Below are 19,230 nucleotides of genomic sequence, written 5' to 3'. Positions count from 1 at the left end.
AACTTAGTTCTCAAGTAAAATCTACTACTCCATGGAATACTTTAAGTTCCAGAAGACAGGAGTAATTAATTAAATGGGCAGAGAAAAAAAAAAACAAAAAACAGACAGTTACACTTAGGGTAATGATGTATTCTCTTCCGGGAATTGGAATGACAGCACCCGAGAGAACCATTCCCCTCCACTCCAAATGTTTCATTTCCTTCTCTAGCAAGGCTCCAGCTCTCTGTGCTTGATATAGAGACTTTATGAAGTCATTCAAAGGGAAAACAGTTGTGTGGCACATCCCACTTGCAAGATGATAGCCCTCCACGCATGTACACAGGCAACTCTCTATGGGGACCCCTTTATGCAGTTCTTCCACCTGTCGCAAGACGTGTGCTCCGCAAATGTATCTGAAGAAAGAGTTCAATCACATCTATACAAAGAGGCAAAGAGGCGTGCACCTTCCGTCTCAGGTTTATTTCCTCATAAGTGACATTCCATATTCTGTGCTAAACCTTTGACATTGCATATTGCATAGGTATTGTTGTGCATACAAAATCTTACGTGTCCTTGGACTAGGGGGTCCTCATAGTGAAAATGGAGGTGGGTGGTGGGTACGAGGTGGCAAAGCTTAACACGTAAGATTTTGTATGCACAACAATACCTATGCAATATGCAATGTCAAAGGTTTAGCACAGAATATGGAATGTCACTTATGAGGAAATAAACCTGAGACGGAAGGTGCACGCCTCTTTGCCTCTTTGTATAGACTTGATATAGAGACTTCCCTGGTGGAATGTGCCATTATTTTCCCATAACCATTTTTGTGTAGCTCATAAGACAGATATGGTAGAGCAAGTCCAAAAAACAATAGAGTTAGAAGGCTAGATTTCTTTCAGTTATCCTTCAAATGATTCAAGGATTCAAGTAAGGTATCTGTTTTTCTCTAAGATGCGAATATTTTAAGACCATCCATTCAAAATTCTGAAAAAGTATTTTCAGTCGCACTTCTAAAGTTGTTGCAAAATGGTGGCACAAAAATCTCTTGGGACCAATGGAACTTTTTAGCCACCTTAGGTAGAAAAAGCTTATGAAGTTTAAAGGCAATTCTGCCCTCAACAATTAAACACTATAGTTCTCTGACAGTAAAAGCCTGCAATTCGCCAATTCGTCTTGCTGAACATATTACTAGCAGGAAGACGGTTTTCAAAATTAACAGTTTGCCTGAAGCCTGAGATAGAAGCTCAAAGAGGGCTCTGGTAGGGCCTGCAGTAAAATATTCAGATCCTACTTAGGAATTTTAGGTCTGGAAATAAAGCTCTCAAGTAACAAAAATTATGAATTTTCATCAGCTACTATTTTTTTATGTCCCAAAAAATACACTCAATGCTGCAACTTGTACTTTTAAGGCCTGTTTCACACTGGGTCTGTGCGACTGCAGCGCAATGCCGCACCACACATTTCGTCAATTGTAGGCCCCTGCGTTACACTGCAATAAATGATGAAAGCAGCAGCAAACATCCCTTTAAAAACAGCTCAACTGCGCACTTCCTGTGGCTGGTTTGAGTAGTGAGAGCACGATGTTCCGTCGCAGGGCTTGGTTGCAATATGGTGGACTCATCACTTTGATTTTGTGGTGGCGCATGATGCCCTCCATGCCTGTTCTGAAGCCAAGTTTTCAACTGCAATAGGCTCAGTTTATAGCTAGCAGACAGGATGAATGTCACAAGTATATTGGTGTCTGCACATGCTCACCATTGATTTGAATTGCTTCCAGCACTGCTGCATCGCTGTGGACGTCAATCGACAATGCTCTGCAGACTTTGCATCAGATTGGATGTGCATTGCACTTTTAGTTGCTTAACATTTGTATGCAATCGTTTTGTTCCCCACATCGAATTAAAGTTGGAAGTCAGCACTTTAACTGCATCTTAGTCATTTAATTTAAAATTCATTGTGGTAATGTACAGAACAAAATTAGAATAAAATGGTCTCTGTTCAGATAGTTATGGCCCTAACTGTAAATCGTATTCGCAACATCTTGCTGTAAGAAAGGGCAACAATGCAGGTTACCAATGCCAGTGTGTAAAGGTCCTAGAAGAAACCTGGAGAGAAAGGCATATGAAAGCTGCCATATTTATCTTATAAACAATACCGGTTTTCTGGCATTCTGATGATCTTTAATGCATCAGTAGTATGCTTGTTCAGGGTTCATGGCTAAAAGTATTACAGGCAGAGGACCAGCAGGATAGCCAGATAGTCTGGATGGTTTAAAAGGAAATTAATATAGTAGACTCCATATCCCCCTCATTTCAGGTGTCCTTTAAAATGCTAATGCAACGTTTCTTGTTGCACCCACCTTCAATGAATTCCGGTTCTTAAAATTTTGGGGTTCTGAAACTTAAATGCTACGACTTTAAAAAAAATTCCTGATCATCAAGTATATTTTTATATAGATGATGCATGGAAGTAAAGTTGGTATGAAAATAGTTGAAACCCCCTTTTAATTAAGAAACCGGCATTCAGGATCCAGGTAAATAAAAAGGACCATTTGCAAGTCTGGATGATATGATCGACCCGGCAATAAAAAGGTCTGGAACCTTTGTCAACACCCAGAGCTCCTCTGCTGCTAATCTCTTTAGAAGAGAAGAGCACAGTGTATTTGGCCAAAGAGTATCACTAGTAGTGAGAGGTTTTCGACTGCCGTACACTGTATTCTTGGCAGAGGCAGTAGCTATTGGCAGCCTCAGCCAAGATTCATCTAGCAGGTGTACAGAGATCAACTCTATCAACCTCCCCTTCACGCAACTCTGAGTCAGCCGAGCCCACATTATCCCACTTTCTTTTAGTAAAAGGAAGGGGAAGGCAGAGGAGGAGTACTAGTTGAATCAGATGTTGAATTGCCACTACAGGTATCTTTTCATGGCCTGAAAGGTTGAGGCCATTTCCAATCTCACCCGTACTGCATAGTCTGAGGATAATGAGGATTTATAGCAGATTGACATAGGAGCCTTCGCCTCTTCGGTAACACTACAGCACTGAGGAAAAAGGAGCCACCATCCATCTCCATTGTGCCACTTTATCAGGAGCAACAAAGTCATTTGACACAGCCTTTAGACAGCCTTAAAATGACAACTGTAGTGAAAAGAATATGGAGGCTGCCATATTTACTTCCTTTTAAACAATATCAGTTGTCTGGCAGCCCTGCTGATCTATTTGGCTGCAGTAGTGCTTGAATAACACCTGAAACAAGCATGCAGCTAATCTTGTCAGATCTGACAATATCAGAAACACCTGATCTGCTGCATGCTTGTTCAGGGGCTATGGCTAATAGTATTAGAGGCAGATGATCAGCAGGACAGCCAGGCCACTGATGTTGCTTAAAAAAAATAAATATGGCAGCCCCCATATTCCTCTCGCTACAGTCGTCCTTTAAAAGTATGCCAACTCCCCTCTTATACAATGCCCAGCCAACACAGAGCATAAGAGAAACTACAACTTGCCCAAATCAGTACCTACCACACTGTAGCTACAGCAGTTCTTTTGGTTGACTGCATATCCCCCCCCCCCCCCTCCAAATCAGTGGTATGCATCATTAGGACAGACTTTCTTCTTCATACATTCCTTTCTACTAAGGAACAAATTAACTTGCACTAGAGTTATTCTGGTGTTGCAATAGAGCCAAGGCTTATAGGCTTAAGGAATAGGGTACAGGGTGGTTACATTTTATGGCTTAGAGGTTAGGGCTGGGTGTCAGAAAGGTGAATGGAATATTTTACAGATAGATAATCAATGAGGTGAACCACCAAAAAGCTACCCTGGAACAATCATAGTAAAGCCATTAGTAGAATAACTTACCTTGAAGGCTGTAAGCAGCCACTAATCCTTTCTGCAACCTGACTGAATCCCAGAGGAGACCCTAAAGTGACACAAATTATATATATAAAAAAAAAAAAGGCTGTTAGAACTTACCAGTAGCGGTATTTCAACGAATCCTCCAGGATGGCTGATACAAGAGAGAGGAAGCCTGCTCCGCCCACCAAAGGAAACACCTCCAAATCAAACAATTAGGCAATTAGGTAGCCCTACAAATCCTCCCCTGCCTTCACCCCCTCAGTTATTATAGAGTACCACGCAGAAGGATCCACCTGGAAAACAACAAGACATAGTTATATTTAATAATCAATAACCCCCTTAATAGGGAGGGAACTAAGGTAGCCATCCTGGAGGATTCGTTGAAATACCGCTACCGGTAAGTTCTAACAGGCTTTTAACAACCAATCCTCCAGGATGGCTGATACAAGAGAGACCAGCGAGAAGTTTAGTAGAGTTACCTTAGGGAGGGATGACGTTTTGTAGCACTTTTCTCCCAAAAGACAAGTCTTGACTTGACAACAGATTGACTATAGTGCCTTACCAAAGTCTGATGACTAGACCAGGTCGCTGCTTTACATATTTGCTCTAAGGAAGCCCCTGACCTTTCCGCCCAAGATGTGGAGAGGGATCTAGTGGAATGAGCATTTACCGACTGAGGAATGGATTGTCCTGAATTGGTATAGGCTAAAGTAATAATTTCCCTAATCCATCTTGCAATAGTATTCTTAGAAACCTGTAACCCTTTCCTTGACCCTGCAAAGGCCACAAAAAGGTGATTAGACCTTCTGAAAGATTTTGTAGTTTCTAGGTAGGAAAGAAGAATTCTCCTAACATCTAATTTGTTAAATTTTGCTTCTTTCTGATTAGCAGGGGGATCACAGAAAGAGGGAATAATAATATCTTGCGATCTGTGAAACAGAGAAGACACTTTAGGCAGATAAGTGGGATCTGTTTTGAAGACTATCCTATCCGGGAATATAGTCATATATGGGTCTTTTATAGAAAGGGCTTGAATGTCCCCTACCCTACGTGCCGACGTTATAGCCACCAAGAATGCAGTTTTCAAAGTTAGCCATTTTAACGAAATTGAGTCGAGCGGTTCAAAAGAAGAATCGGTTAAGTAATTCAGAACTAAACTCAGGTCCCAGGGAGGTATAAGCTTTGATGGGATCGGCTTTGATCTGGATACTGCTTTCAAAAAATCAATCACTGCCTGTTCCTTGGCTAGTTTAAAATTAAGAAAAAAGGATAGAGCCGCCACCTGGACTCTCAGGGTACTAGGGGCAAGACCTAAATCAACACTGTCTTGCAAAAAATCTAAAATAATAGGTAGAGTTGTTTCTTTTATGCCATTCTTCTTCTTCCAAGAGGCAAACACTCTATAAATTTTACAATAAATTTTTCTTGTAGTCAATTTACGGCAATCGACTAACGTAGAGATGACTCTTTCCGAGAATCCTCTTAACTTCAGGGATTCCCGCTCAAGAGCCAGGCCGCTAGGACAAACATCTGGGGGTTCGGGTGCAAAAGTTTTTCCTGACTCAAAAGGTCCATCCTGGGCGGTAGAAATAAAGGTCCCTGTAGAGACAGTTGAAGTATCTTTGAGAACCATGCCAGTTTTGGCCAGTGGGGGGGGCCACAAAAATTACTAGAGCAGATTCTTGTTGTATTTTTTTCAATACCCTTGCTATTAGGTTGAAGGGGGGAAAGGCATATAGAAGTCCTTTCGGCCATGGTATTGCTAGAGCATCCAGGTGTGACAGGTTGGATGAAGGATGTAGGGAAAAGAAAGTTTTGACTTTCGCATTTTGTGGTGATGCAAACAGATCTACCACTGGTTGCCCCCAATGAGCCATCAACTGGTTGAATACTTCTTCGTTGAGGGACCATTCCGCCTCTGCACCTGAATGTCTGCTTAGATGATCTGCTAAAATATTTAGCGAGCCTTTTATATGCACTGCCGAGATTGATTTGAAATTTCCCTCCGCTATTTGAAGAATCTGGAGCGCCAGATCCCTTAGGTCTTTTGATCTCGTCCCGCCCTGTTTTTGAATGTAGGATACTGTTACTATATTGTCGGACAATATGTTTACATGGCAGTCTCGTATGGCTGGGAGAAACTCGAGCAGTGACATTTTTACTGCCAGAAGCTCCCTGAAATTCGAAGATCTCTCTCGAATTTCTGGGGACCATTGTCCCTGAGCCTGTAAATGTTCCAAGTGAGCTCCCCAGCCCCATAGACTGGCATCCGTATAGATTCTCTTCAAGACTGGGGGGTTCCAGAGGCAGCCCTGGTTGAGGTTTGCTACCTCCTCCCACCATAGGAGAGACGAGATCACAGAGGGTGGGAGTACCTGAAATTGATCTAGACTCTCCTTGGACTTGTCCCAGACAGTGAGGAACCACTCTTGAAGGACTCGGGAATGAAACTGTGACCAGACTATCCCCGGAATTGTTGATGTCATTAGGCCCAACAATGATAGAGTCTCCCTCAGGGATACTCTTGCTTAGGATCTGAAATTTCGCACCCTTAGCATTAGATTCAGTTGTTTGTCTTCTGGCAACCAAAATTTTTCCTCTGTCGAGTCTACCCAGAAACCCAGGAATTTGACTTTCTGAGTTGGGATTAACATCGATTTGTCGTAGTTTATCAGCCAACCCAGCTGGGACAGGCAATGTATAGTCACATCTATGTGACGTAGAAGCGTCTGAGCAGAGTCTGCTATAATCAACAAATCGTCCAGATATGGTACTATATGAATTTTCTGCAGATGTAAGAAGGATGTCACCTCTGCCATTATCTTTGTAAATATGCGGGGAGCGGATGAGATCCCAAAAGGCAGGGCTTGATACTGAAAGTGGTGAACTGCATCCCCCACTCATATTGCAAATCTCAGGAACCGCTGATATGCCGGGTGAATCGGCACATGCAAATATGCGTCCTGAATGTCTAGTGTCGCCATAAAGGCTCCTTTTGGGATTACATTTTTTATTGAAAAAAATGTTTTCCATGCGGAATTTCTTTTCCTGAATAAATGGGTTTAGCTGTTTGAGGTTTAGGATCATCCTGTATCTGCCTGACGTTTTTTTTACCATAAAAACTCTGGAGTAAAATCCCCTCCTGTATTGGGTAGCTGGGACCCGGGTAATCACATTGTCTTGTAATAGCGAGGTTATTGACTCTAACAGGGCGGATGCTTTCTCCTGATCCCTGGATAGACCTGTGAGTACAAAGTTCTGGGGGGGGGGGGGGGGGCGGGAGGAAAACTCGATTTTGTACCCCGATTTCATGAGGTCCAAAATAAATGGGTTCGTGGTGATATTTGCCCACACATGACTGAACTCCTGAAGTCTCCCCCCGACCAGCTCCCTGTCACTTGTTTTCCTTTGCATTAGAGGTGGCTGGTTTGTTAAATAAAAAGGGAGTTCTTGATTTCGCCGAATTGTATATCCACCTTTTTCTCGGGGGGTTGATATTTTGTGTCATTATGGGCAAATTGCCTTTTGCCCGGGAAATTTTTACGAAAGGGCATTTTCTTCCTTTTGTCAGGAAACTTTTTGCCCTTCTCAGAAGACCTTTCAAGAATATCCTCTAATCCTTTTCCAAACAAAAGGTCACCGCCCTGCGTCCTCAAAAGATAAATCAGTATTTTTAGAATACTGTGACAAAGCAGCGTCCAGTTTAGGGCATTTGTCCCACAAAGCAATATCCTCCTCTTTAAAGGGGAATCTACGTTTAAAAGATCTGGGAATGTAAAATCTCTTCTCCGGATCTTCCCACTGAGACTGAATAAGCTTTTGAATAGCCGGATGCACCGGAAAGCTTCTACCCTCTGAACACTCCAACCCTGCATAAATATCATCTCTTACTGAGGACGAAGCAGCTGGCTCAGGTAGCTGCTCTGCCTCGTATACCGCTTTAAGAAGTTCAGCGGTTTCCTCTGCATTAAACAGATACTTAGAAAATTTCTGAGGCGCATCCTCTAAATCTTCTAAGTCTGAACCGGGCTCACTTCTTTCCTCACCCTCTTCAAGAGAGTCCTCCACCGATGAGGCGACCGCCAAACCCAGAGGCAGCATCCCAGTAGGAGGAGGAGGGGGGAGGGGGAGGAGGAGTGGGCAGTAGCGGGGCTGGAACTGCCGGCACTGCAGGAGTAGGTAACTGCGGTACGGTCCATTGGGCCGGTGAGGTCATAACCGATCTAATGGTTTTAAAAGTGGACGAAAACTCTTTCCTCATAGACTCCATAAAGTTCAACATAACGACAGTGGGGTCTGGAGGTTTTGGGGTAGAAGAAGACTTTAAACATTTATCACAGTGTGACCTAGACCAGGTTTTTGGCAATTTAACATCACACTGTCTGCAGCGCCTGGCCTTGTCAGTAGCCTTCTGAGGATGACTAGAGTCCTCAGGCATAGAAGGGACAGTCTGCAAAACATAATTAAAGAGAAAAAAAAAAATACATTTTCTTCAGCCCTGTGCTACTCATATATAAACAAACAAATTGAGTTTAACAGGCATTGCCCCACCATATTAGTGCAAGGAACAGCGGGCTCTTTTGAAATTTTTATTGAGGACAGAGTGAGTCAAGTACTCCACTAAGAGAGGCTCACTCTGTACCTTCTCACCTGTCCTGTTGGCTGTGCGCTGCTCTGGGATCCACTGGGCTCAGAGGGAAAGGCGTCTGCCTGCTCCATGCCTTCCCTCTGATTCACCTGCCACGAGGATGCGGATGGCGGAGAAACGCCGCATATGCTTCCGCTTTTAAGCGTAAGCGGAAGTGCGTCATCACGCTGACGCTTTCCTTCAAACAGGAGCGTTGCGTGCTCCGCGCGCCTATCCGCACCCAAACGCCAGCCTTGTGGACGCTGGCAACACGGACACGCTACCTCCTGCCGCGGATGCGGCCAGCCCAGACACTCCATCCAGGCCGCCGCCGCTCTGAGACGCAAGAAAGTCCTCTGCAGCCACCCAGAGCGGGGAGAGCTCCAACCGCAGTCCCATCCATGGAGGAGGCGGCCAAAATCGTGGGAGACAGGTACAGTCCTGCCTCGTAAGGTGTCTTCGGTGTGGGAAACACACTAGAACTGAGGGGGTGAAGGCAGGGGAGGATTTGTAGGGCTACCTAATTGCCTAATTGTTTGATTTGGAGGTGTTTCCTTTGGTGGGCGGAGCAGGCTTCCTCTCTCTTGTATCAGCCATCCTGGAGGATTGGTTGTTAAAAACTAATAAGTTAGTTTCATTACACAACATAATATCATTACAAGTGAAGGTCCGTCTTATAAGTCAGATCTTTTGTTCCACAAATTTCTAAAAAGGACCATCACTAAAATTACAGTTTGCATGAATTAATACAGCCAGGTTCACAAGAACAAATCACTATCCTCAAAGGAAACATGGCTATCTCGCCCCCCCCCCCCCCCCCCTCCTAAAAGCAATGTCTGATTAGAAAAATGGAATCCAGCTTCTTTATCACAGAGCTTAGGCATGCAGTTTGAGTACAAGTGGTATAGCACCCCTAGAGGGCTTCATACTACGCTGGAAAGTCAGTCCTGCTCACAATGTATACTCAGCAATTAGTTCAACATAAAGTAATAAAATCCTTTTCTGCAGTTTAAAGCCCTAGTCTTTACTGGGGGTGGCGAGGTTGTCAAGATGTATGTATGCTAGCACTACGTGTCTTTTTCTAATTAAAAGAGGGACTACAGTGAAAATAACACAAACATTTTTTTCCCTTTTGTTTATAGATGTATTTAGTCAGTGGTTGCCCATTGTAAAATCTTTCCTCACCCTGATTTACATTTTAAAATTTATCACAGGTGGCAACATCTTTATCCTGTCACATACATCGCCGTGTAAGGTTTGTTTACTGAGTTTCTGAAGTCAGCGCAAAGTATACCTGGTCTCCTATGCTCAGGGGGAGAGAATTCTGCATAGCTAAACATCACTGGGAGGACATGGCTACATTCAATTTATGGCAATATATACAGCAAGGGTTTCTGATGCTGAAAAAAGGAAACATTACCGTAAAAGTGGGTTTCTTGAATAATTTACTGCATTCTACAATATGTGACTACAGTGCCTCATCGAATGATATTTATGAATTACTATGAACATTACGAATGATCCATTTCAATTGGCAGCTAAAGACCTTTTAGTTTTTTTAGTTTTGTATTAGGAGGACACTGTTGATCTTATCAATCTTAGCCAGGATGCCTGGGAAAGACTCCTGAAGGAACAGTTAAGGCATCTGATTACATTTATGTTTGCTAAAGAATGTCTCTACTCTGTATGCCAGTATATACAAGTTGTGTTTTTCAATTTTTGTCAGGAACAAGTCAGACGAAGACTTTTTATAAACCGAAAGCTCCCTGTTTATTTATCTCTAAGTTAGCCAATACATTCTATCATCCTGATTCAAAACTCCTTGGTACATGTACTTTTACCTCATGGTTTTGTATGTAAAAGGAAACACACTGACTTCCAACATTGAAATCAATCCAGAAATGTTCAAGTTTACTATCTTGAGGTTTTCTCAACTAGAAGAAAAAAAAATAAGTTTTCAAGCCCACCCATACGGTAGATAAACATCTAATGAATCATATCTTCACAAACACATATTCATGACAAAACACATGCCAGAATCCAATATTTTTGTTATTAGCCATTAACAGTTATTGGACAAGCCTGAAAACTCCTTGCAATGATCCCAGCTTTCTGCTGCCATTTTCCATAGAGTAGTGGTCTTCAGCCTCTCCCCGTCAGGCATCCATATTCCTCTAGGACTGCAGTGGTGATACAGTGCAGCCCATAATTACTCATACCCCTGGCAAATTCACCATTTTTGCTGTGTGTTTTGGGTCATAATCATGCTGAAGTGTCCACGGTCAAGTTTCTCTGCAGACTGCCTGATGTTGTCATTGAGAATCCTCATGTATTACTCTTTTTTCGTGGTGCAGATTACTGTGATTAGGTTCCCTGGTCTGTTGGCTGAAAACAACCCCAAAGCATTAGGTTCCCACCACCATGTTTGACAGTGGGGATGGTGTTCTTTGTGTTAAAGGCTTCTCCTTTTTTATGCCAAATGAAGGAAACATTGTGACCAAACAATTCAATTTTTGTTTCACAGAAGACCAGAAGCCTTTTTCATTGCCCAGATGAACATTTGCAAAGGCCAAGCGAGCTTTTGTGTGCCTTATCTGGAGAAGTGGTGTCCTTGCTTTGCATCAGTGGAACCAGGCAGTGTGCAGTGTCCGTTCAATTGTCTGCCTTGAGATATTGGCACCAGTAGAGCCCAGATTCACCAGGATGGCCTGGGTGTTGATCCTTGGATTCTTTATCACCTCTATCACTATCCTCCTGGCCAGCACAGGTGTCACTTTTGACTTCAGACCATGTCCTCTGAGATTTTCCACAGTGCAGAACATCTTGTATTTTTTAATAATACTTTGCACTGTATCCAATGGAACTGGAAAACATTTAGAAATGGCATTGTAGCGCTTTCCTGACTTGTGAGCAGCCACAATGCGCAGCTGCAGGTCCTCACTGAGCTCTTTGTCTTAGCCATAACTGTCTACAAACCAACTGCAGAGAGCTTGTTTTTCACCTGTTGAATTGATTAAATCAGCTGTTCCCAATGAATCAGGGTAATTAAGATGTTTTAGAACAGCTTAGACTATTTGGAATGGTATAGAACTTTGGATTTTCCCACAGACCGTGACAGTTTGTGAAGGGGATTAATAATTTTGGACTGGACACTTTTTGCTCAAATTTAAATAAAAAACGGAGAAATGTTTTTTTTCCCCACAATAAAACAGCTTATCTATTGGGAGACACCCATGTCATTCCCTGTCAAAAAAAATTACTCGCTGGTTGAATAAAAGAAACCAAGTCAAAATTTGCCAGGGGTATGAAGAATTATGGCCAGCACTGTAGCTCCAACAGACTAAAGGTGCGTACACACATGCGACTATAGTCGTTTGTAACGATCGTTCCCCGATCTTTACCAACGACGACCGTTACAAAAAACGAACCACCGACTATTAAGGGAAACGACGAACGAGCCAAATCGCTACAAAAGAAAGTTCTGTCTCGGCGGATTTTAACCAACGACGATCGTTTGCAAAAGTAGTACATCGTTGGAAACGATCGTTCGTACTAGGCTTGACATGCGCATTTCACTATTTCTCCGTGAAACTTCTCATTTTTATGCGCAGGCGCAATAGCTGCTTTACGTGATGTAACGTTCGTTCTAACGATCAGATCGTTACACACCTTTTAAAACTAACTTTACTTAGGTCGTTCTTTCATCAATTAAAAGTTCGTTCGTCGTTCTCAACGAACGATCGTTGTCGCATGTGTGTACGTAGCATAACACTTAGTTGGGACCAGACTTGTCAGAGGGAAAAAAAAAAAAAGTGTGTGGTCTTCCACATGTGATTTTTTTTTGCACACTAGGCACATCAACGTGCAAGTTATTCCACAGTACCAATTGATTTTTAATAGGAGCACACACACACACACACACACACACACACACACACACACACACACACACACACACACACACACACACACACACACACACACACACACACACACACACACACACACACACACACACACACACACACACACACACACACACACACACACACACACACACACACACACACACACACACACACACACACACACACAGTGTTTTTATGATCCAAGAATCAAGTTTTTTTTTCCCCCCCTGCATACAAAAATTGCATTCAAGTGTGAACCATCCCATTGACAAACGTTTCAGTCGAAACGTAATTTTGCAAGTGGGAAAAAGCATGTGCTTTTGACAAGTGTGATCTCAGCTTTGTTCGCTACCCAGCATACACTTAGGTTTGCTACCCACCATAAAACACCTTTACGCCCACTAGACTATTAAACTTCCAGCAAAGATGTTCCCTTAAGGATTTTATTCAGGTTCCTGTTGCCTCCTGACAGAAGTGTCATTGCCATGTCATTGCATCAGCTGTGGGCCCGGGGTTGTCTGACTGGATAGTGAGGTAATAGGATATGATGCTGAAATCAAAGGCAAGATAGAGTGGGTTTTGGAAGGTGGGGGTTCCATGAATCAGAAAGTAGAAACAGTGCAGATTTTGGATTTGTTTCAGCTGTAAAAAAATTGTTTTTGTTTAAAGGTCATTATGCTGTTGCGTATCTTTTAGAGCAGAGAGGGCATTCTGAGTTCAGGTCAGCTTTAACCTGCTGAGCGGTCTGGACGAGCTCAGCTCGTCCAACACCGCCAGAGGCTGCCGCTCAGGCCCTGCTGGGCCGATTTGCACCAAATAAAAAGCAGCACACGCAGCCGGCACTTTGCCAGCCGCGTGTGCTGCCTGATCGCCGCTGCAGCGCGGCGATCCGCCGCGTGCAGCGGCGAAAGAGGGTCCCCCCAGCCGCCCGAGCCCAGCGTAGCCGGAACAAACAGTTCCGGCCAGCACTAAGGGCTGGATCGGAGGCGGCTGACGTCAGGACGTCGGCTGACGTCCATGACGTCACTCCGCTCGTCGCCATGGCGACAAGGGAAGCGAAACACGGAGGGCCGCTCATTGCGGCCTTCCGTGTTATCTCTTGCCGCCGGAGGCGATCGGAAGATCGCCTCCGGAGCGCCCTCTAGTGGGCTTTCATGCAGCCAACTTTCAGTTGGCTGCATGAAATAGTTTTTTTTTTATTTAAAAAAAACCCTCCCGCAGCCACCCTGGCGATTTAATCAGAACGCCAGGGTGGTTAAGCAATGTAAAATGATCATACCAATTTATAAGATGGCTACATCAAGTGAACTCAAGGTGAGAGTGATATGGAGGCTGCCATGTGTATTTCCTTTTAAACAATAGTTGCCTGGCAGCCCTGCTGATCTATTTGACTGCAATAGTGTCTAAATTACACCAGAAAAAAAAAAGCATGCAGCTAATCTTGTCAGATCTGATAAGATTATCAGGAACACCTGATCTGCATATTCTTGTTCAGGGTCTATGGCTGAAATTATTAAAGGCAGAGGATCAGCAGGACAGCCAGGCAACGAGTATTGCTTAAATGGAAATAAATATGGCAGCCTCCATATCCATCACCTTGGAGTTCACTTTAAAGTCTGTCGGGCATAAAATCAATTCTTTATTTTTATCTGGTAAACAAGTAATTAGGATGCTAACCAGGCAATCCAAAAGTTAAAATCACTATTACTTTTTTTCTTGATAAATGATCATTCCCAAGTTTACCTGACTTATTTGGTACACAAAAAGGAAGTTGCAGGGCATGCTGGGTTGTCCTTTTTTGCTTCTCTACTTTCCCACAGACTTAACGAATGCAGCCTGTTTGGCTGAAGCCTCTTTCCCAGGGGCGTTGCAATAGGGGGTGCAGAGGTAGCAACCGCATCGGGGCCTTTAGGCCAGAGCGGCCTCAAAGGGCCCTTCCTCAACTACAGTATTAGTTCTCTATTGGTCCTGCGCTTATAATAATCACTTCTATAGATACTTTAAATAGTAGTAATCATTAAACTGTTCCCCATCCCCTTCTTGCACCTCTGACACTAATTGCCATTGGCAGGTTTTTGTGCGCCGTATCAATTGTTATGTATAGAGTGCTTGGGGGGCCCCACAGCTCCTTAGCTACGCCACTGTCCTTTCCCTCCCCTTTCCCCTCCCACACCTCTCTGATTGGCCAATATTTCTGATGCTGAGACAATGCACTTTCTGTAGTGAAGGGCGGGCAAATCAGGCAGAGGAGAGGAAATGGCATCAGGATTGGCTTCAAAATAGCCAGACTTAAAATGGGAAATGCTAAGAAGGATTTTCTCTTTTTTTTACTGTAGAAACATCACTAAAATCTAAATGTGGACAGTGCAATACATATATTTTGTAAGTAGACCAAGTATTTATCGTCATATATGGGATTCTTTCTTCTGAGATAGCATGGCTAACAGCTCCTCTTTAAGTCCACTGTGAACGCAACTGTAAAGTACATTCTGCATTTATAATTGAGAAAGCCATATTAAAAAGCAGACTATATTGTTACCTTTTCGGAGTCGGCAAAGACATCAATGCATGGGAATGTGTATACTCTGAAAAGTAAATTAAGTAAAATAGATATAAATAAGAATATAAGTGCAGGAATGGCTAACAACATTTTTACAAAGACATCCTTTAAAAAACCATAAGAAAGCATATAAGAAGAAGCAAGGAAAAAAAAAAAAAAAAAATCACTGGAATATATAGCAAACAATTTGACATTACACTTTAACCACATTTTAACGAAGTTGAAAACCTTCAGTAACCCAGTGCTGGGTTGAACTTTAGCCAGTCAAACACTGAGGAGCCTTTCACACTATGGCCGTTGGGTCGTATTGCACCAGAAAAATGCAAACTTGCTCTGTAATTTTTGGTGTGCTTGCAATGTCCTATTCAATTGTTCTAAATGGGACAAATGCAAAAATGCACCAAAAAATGTTGCATACAAAGCACCTTACTGGTAATGGGATTTCCATGTAGTCCTCCACGACAGGGGATGGAAAGATTGCTCCTCCCACATAAAAAGGGAGTGGAAGCAGAGCAGTGATAAGACCCTCCCTCCACGCACATTCGGAACTCCCCAGTGCTTTGTGGAGGATAACATAGAAATCCCATTACTGTTGAGTCATTTTGAACCTCCATTTGTCCCCCAGTGGGGATGGAGAGATTCCAGATTATCCCCTCATCAGGGCGGAGCTATAGCAGACAATACCTTTCTTCCAAATGTCATCTCTTGGCTCGAGATGATAGAGCTTGGCAAATGTATTAAAGGACCATATAGCTGCCCTGCAAATGTGTGCTACTGAAGTGGAAGCTCTTTCCATCCAGGAGGAAATACTTTAAGACCCTTATTCAAATCCCTTTTTCTCTTAGGTTTTCTCCTAGGAGATATTTTTTCATCTTCTGTTTAAAATAACTTTTCAGCACTCTGAGGAGTCAGACAAATCAATGACAAAACGTGTTGGAAGAGGTAAGAAGAGCATGGCCTTACATGCTGGGGGAATAGCTGAGATTACCCAGGTGTACAGAAAACAGCTGAGAAGGATGGGAAGGTGGGTACATGTGGGATGCTGCAGGAGCCCTGGCCTGATGGCCACATATATTCTTATATGCTATTAATTCTACAGATGCTTGTGAGAGTATTTTTGTTTTCAAAGTGTATTAAAAACCTTTTTGGTATGTTACGAGCGGATGGCTCGTTTTGAGGTGATGGCCAGCCTGCAAGCCAAGCATGGATACTAGGCAGATGTTTAATGCCTGAACTGCTTTATATCTGTGAGCTTTGTGTATATAGGGAGTGTGATTGATATATTGTGCACTCAGTGTGGCAGTTTAGTGCCGTTTTCATAATTTAAAACATGTGAAAATGTCACCTAGGAGAAAATGTGATTGAGGAAGGGCCTAAGCCTCTTTTTGGGAGCACATCCAGTTGTTGGTAGGGTGTTACTACTAGGGGTTCTCTCTGTCTGGATTTTGTGTGTGAGAGACATGAGGACTATCATATTAATTCAGGTAATGAAAGGACATTTGAATGCAAATGTATGAAATTCTTTATAAGTTTGGAGACTGGACTAACATGAAACCTGGATTCATGATAAACTATAAGTTATAGCAACATGTGCCTGACATCATCCATTTCCCACCACCAGTCCATCCTGTGCATGCGAAGACGTGTGGAATCAACAGTCACACTTGATTAAGAATATAGTCAAACATACAACCTGGTCAAAACAATCAATTTGCTAATGTATTCGCTTTTGCACAGATTTTCTAACACCTTTAAAGTAGAGGGGAAAATGGCTGCTTTGTTAAGCAATTTAACAACCATTATTTTGACAGTATAGAAGAAAAGTAGACTATTTTCAAGAAGCAAAATTAACAACTATTGCCACGGATGAAAGCTAAAAAGGCGAATTCAAATGTTGATGGAAAAGCTATAAGTATTGAACTAAAACATGACATAAAAAAAAAAAAGAATTTCCGCACTTAATAGAAGAGCTGTGGTATCCGATAACAGAACAGTCTCAAGAACACTGCATTCTCACTTACCACCACTGGGCTGCAGTATAGCATTATACAGAAGAAAGTTTGTTTTGCAAAATAGGGAATTTTACATAGTATCCAGTTAAATCATGAAAAAACCAAAACCACTAGAAGTTTTACAAGGTTACCTAAAGGCCCTAAAAAACAAAAAACAAACAAAAAAAAAACAAACAAAAACCCCTATGCACTAAAAATCCTACACTAAAAGTGTAACATTGGCCTTCTTAAAATGGAAGGCATTTTCAGCTTTGTGGGCAAAACTCCTATCTATCACCTCTGCTCAGTGAGTGAATATGGAAAAAATTCATTTATAGCCAACCCTGGAAAATACTCAAGCAAAAACTATTAAACGATTTTTCAAACTGCTAACTGGCCTTCCTATTTCAAGGCCATATCATAGCCAATGAGATGCACAGTTTATACAGAATTATGCAATTGGGTATACCAATGTATGCAGCTTGAAAATGGACCAATGAAATAAAAAGTTGAATTTAGTTCCTTGTCCAGCTACATAATTTGAATGATAAAAAAAAAAAAAAAAAAAATTATATTGCAAACCTGCATGACCATCCCTAATCACAACTGTATAACCAGCAATTAACAGTGTAAGGCCCCATTCACAATGCACGCGTTGCCGTCCGGATTTGCGGCAACGTGTGCAGGAGACATACATGCACGACATCAGACAGTGCATAGACTGCGGTCCACAAACGCATGCTGCACGCATTTTTTCACAAAACGCGTGGCTGACCCAATTCACTTTCAGTGAATGGGATCAGCCTGCAACGCATAGAAACGCTGATGGTGTGCGTTCGGACGCGTTGCGTTCCGAACGCACGGCCATCCCCGTTTCATGAACGTAGCCTAAGGAACACTTTGCCCAGCTGTTTTCTGCTTGTCTGCATGCTGACAGGATACACTACAACATTTTATCCAAAATCTACCATCACATTTCTGCATTCGGAAGTAGCGCAGTAAGTGAATGACACAAAATTATGTGCTGACAAGCCCTAACTACAGATGCCATTATTGGATGTATTTATTTCATAGATGTACCGTTGTCCATCACGTCCTCTTGAATTAAGGCAATTCAAAAAGTTTCTGCAGTCCTGAAAAAGAAAACAAGATTTCACAAATACAAATAAATGCATGTACAACAAAACTGAGCTCCTCAATATCAGTGGCATTTTCTTTCTGTGCTAGGTACACACCATACAATATTGTGTTAGATAGATAGGTTCGATAATTTCCGACATGTTCTATCTTATTTTCTATCGTTTTTCTGATTGATTTCTCATAGAAGTGAATGGAATTAGATAAAAGAATCGAAACGGAAATCGCTCAGAAAATCGATTTGGAAATCGATCTGATGGAAAATCGACCGAAAAAAACGCATTGTGTGTACCCAACTGTGTATATGTGCTTTAATTTAAAAAAAAAAAAATATGGATCACTTTTACACTACTCAGGAGTCCCTTTAATCAGCTTCATTCTGTACTGGACCTTGCACTTCTCTAGATTGCATCTTAAAGTAAAACTGAAGCGAGAGGAATATGGAGGCTGACATTTTTTCCTTTTAACCACTTCAGGACCTCAGGCTTACACCCCCATTTTTTACAATACAGGGCTGTGCAGCTTGGTCAGCGTGCTGCACAGCCCTACAACTAAGCACACAAATGAATATTACCTCCATTTAGTGTCCTTAATATGACACTCTGCCGGAGGTCTCTGATCGCTGCTGCGATTTTTTTTAATTGACAGAAGGGAGGCTTTTTGCTCCCTCCTTCCGCTATCTTCTTCCCTCCTGTGCTGTCCTAAATCACCATTGGATGGCGATTGGCACTGCTCCCCGCTGATGCCTATGATAGGCCACACAGAACAAGCCGCTCTGAGGGACAGCCCAGTGTCCCTCGTACAGTGCTGCAGGAGATAGCAGCGCTGTGCAAATGTAAACAATGCGGAATTCTTTCCCCTTTCAGCTCTTAAAAAGAGAGCCTAAACTGAGGAGATGCGCGTTCCCTAGCAGGCTGGTGCGCGGCTAGCAGGCTGAACACGGAGCGGAGCTTACGGGCACGCGCGTTTCCTGCTAAACTGCAGCTCCAGGACTTGACACCAATTGGAGTTAGGTGGTCCTCGGGCAGCAGCCGCAGTCACTCCCATTGGCGTAATGCGGTCATTAGGTAGTTCAACAATACCAGTTGTCTGGCAGCCCTGCTGATCTCTTTGGCTGCAGTAGTGTCTGAATAACCCCAGAAACCAGCATGTGGCTAGTCTTGTCGGACA

At 42.7% G+C, this 19,230-nt stretch overlaps 1 protein-coding gene across 1 annotated transcript in view; it reads right to left on the bottom strand.

The window, feature by feature from the left end:
• The window catches only part of SYCP2L (synaptonemal complex protein 2 like), an 89,703-nt gene that overhangs the window by 9,670 nt on the left and 60,803 nt on the right, over positions 1–19,230 (bottom strand). Inside the window, exons 12-15 of the mRNA XM_068234627.1 lie at positions 18,004–18,056; positions 14,912–14,957; positions 10,306–10,398; positions 3,841–3,901 (exon numbers count right to left, since the gene is read on the bottom strand). Coding sequence (XP_068090728.1) covers positions 3,841–3,901; positions 10,306–10,398; positions 14,912–14,957; positions 18,004–18,056 — 253 coding nt within the window. The remainder of the gene's footprint in view (positions 1–3,840; positions 3,902–10,305; positions 10,399–14,911; positions 14,958–18,003; positions 18,057–19,230) is intronic.

The sequence above is a fragment of the Hyperolius riggenbachi genome, chromosome 5, assembly GCF_040937935.1.
Source record: "Hyperolius riggenbachi isolate aHypRig1 chromosome 5, aHypRig1.pri, whole genome shotgun sequence".
NCBI classification, from domain to species: domain Eukaryota; kingdom Metazoa; phylum Chordata; class Amphibia; order Anura; family Hyperoliidae; genus Hyperolius; species Hyperolius riggenbachi.
Note: the sequence above shows the minus strand (reverse complement) of the source record. Positions and strands in the feature narration are given on the sequence as shown.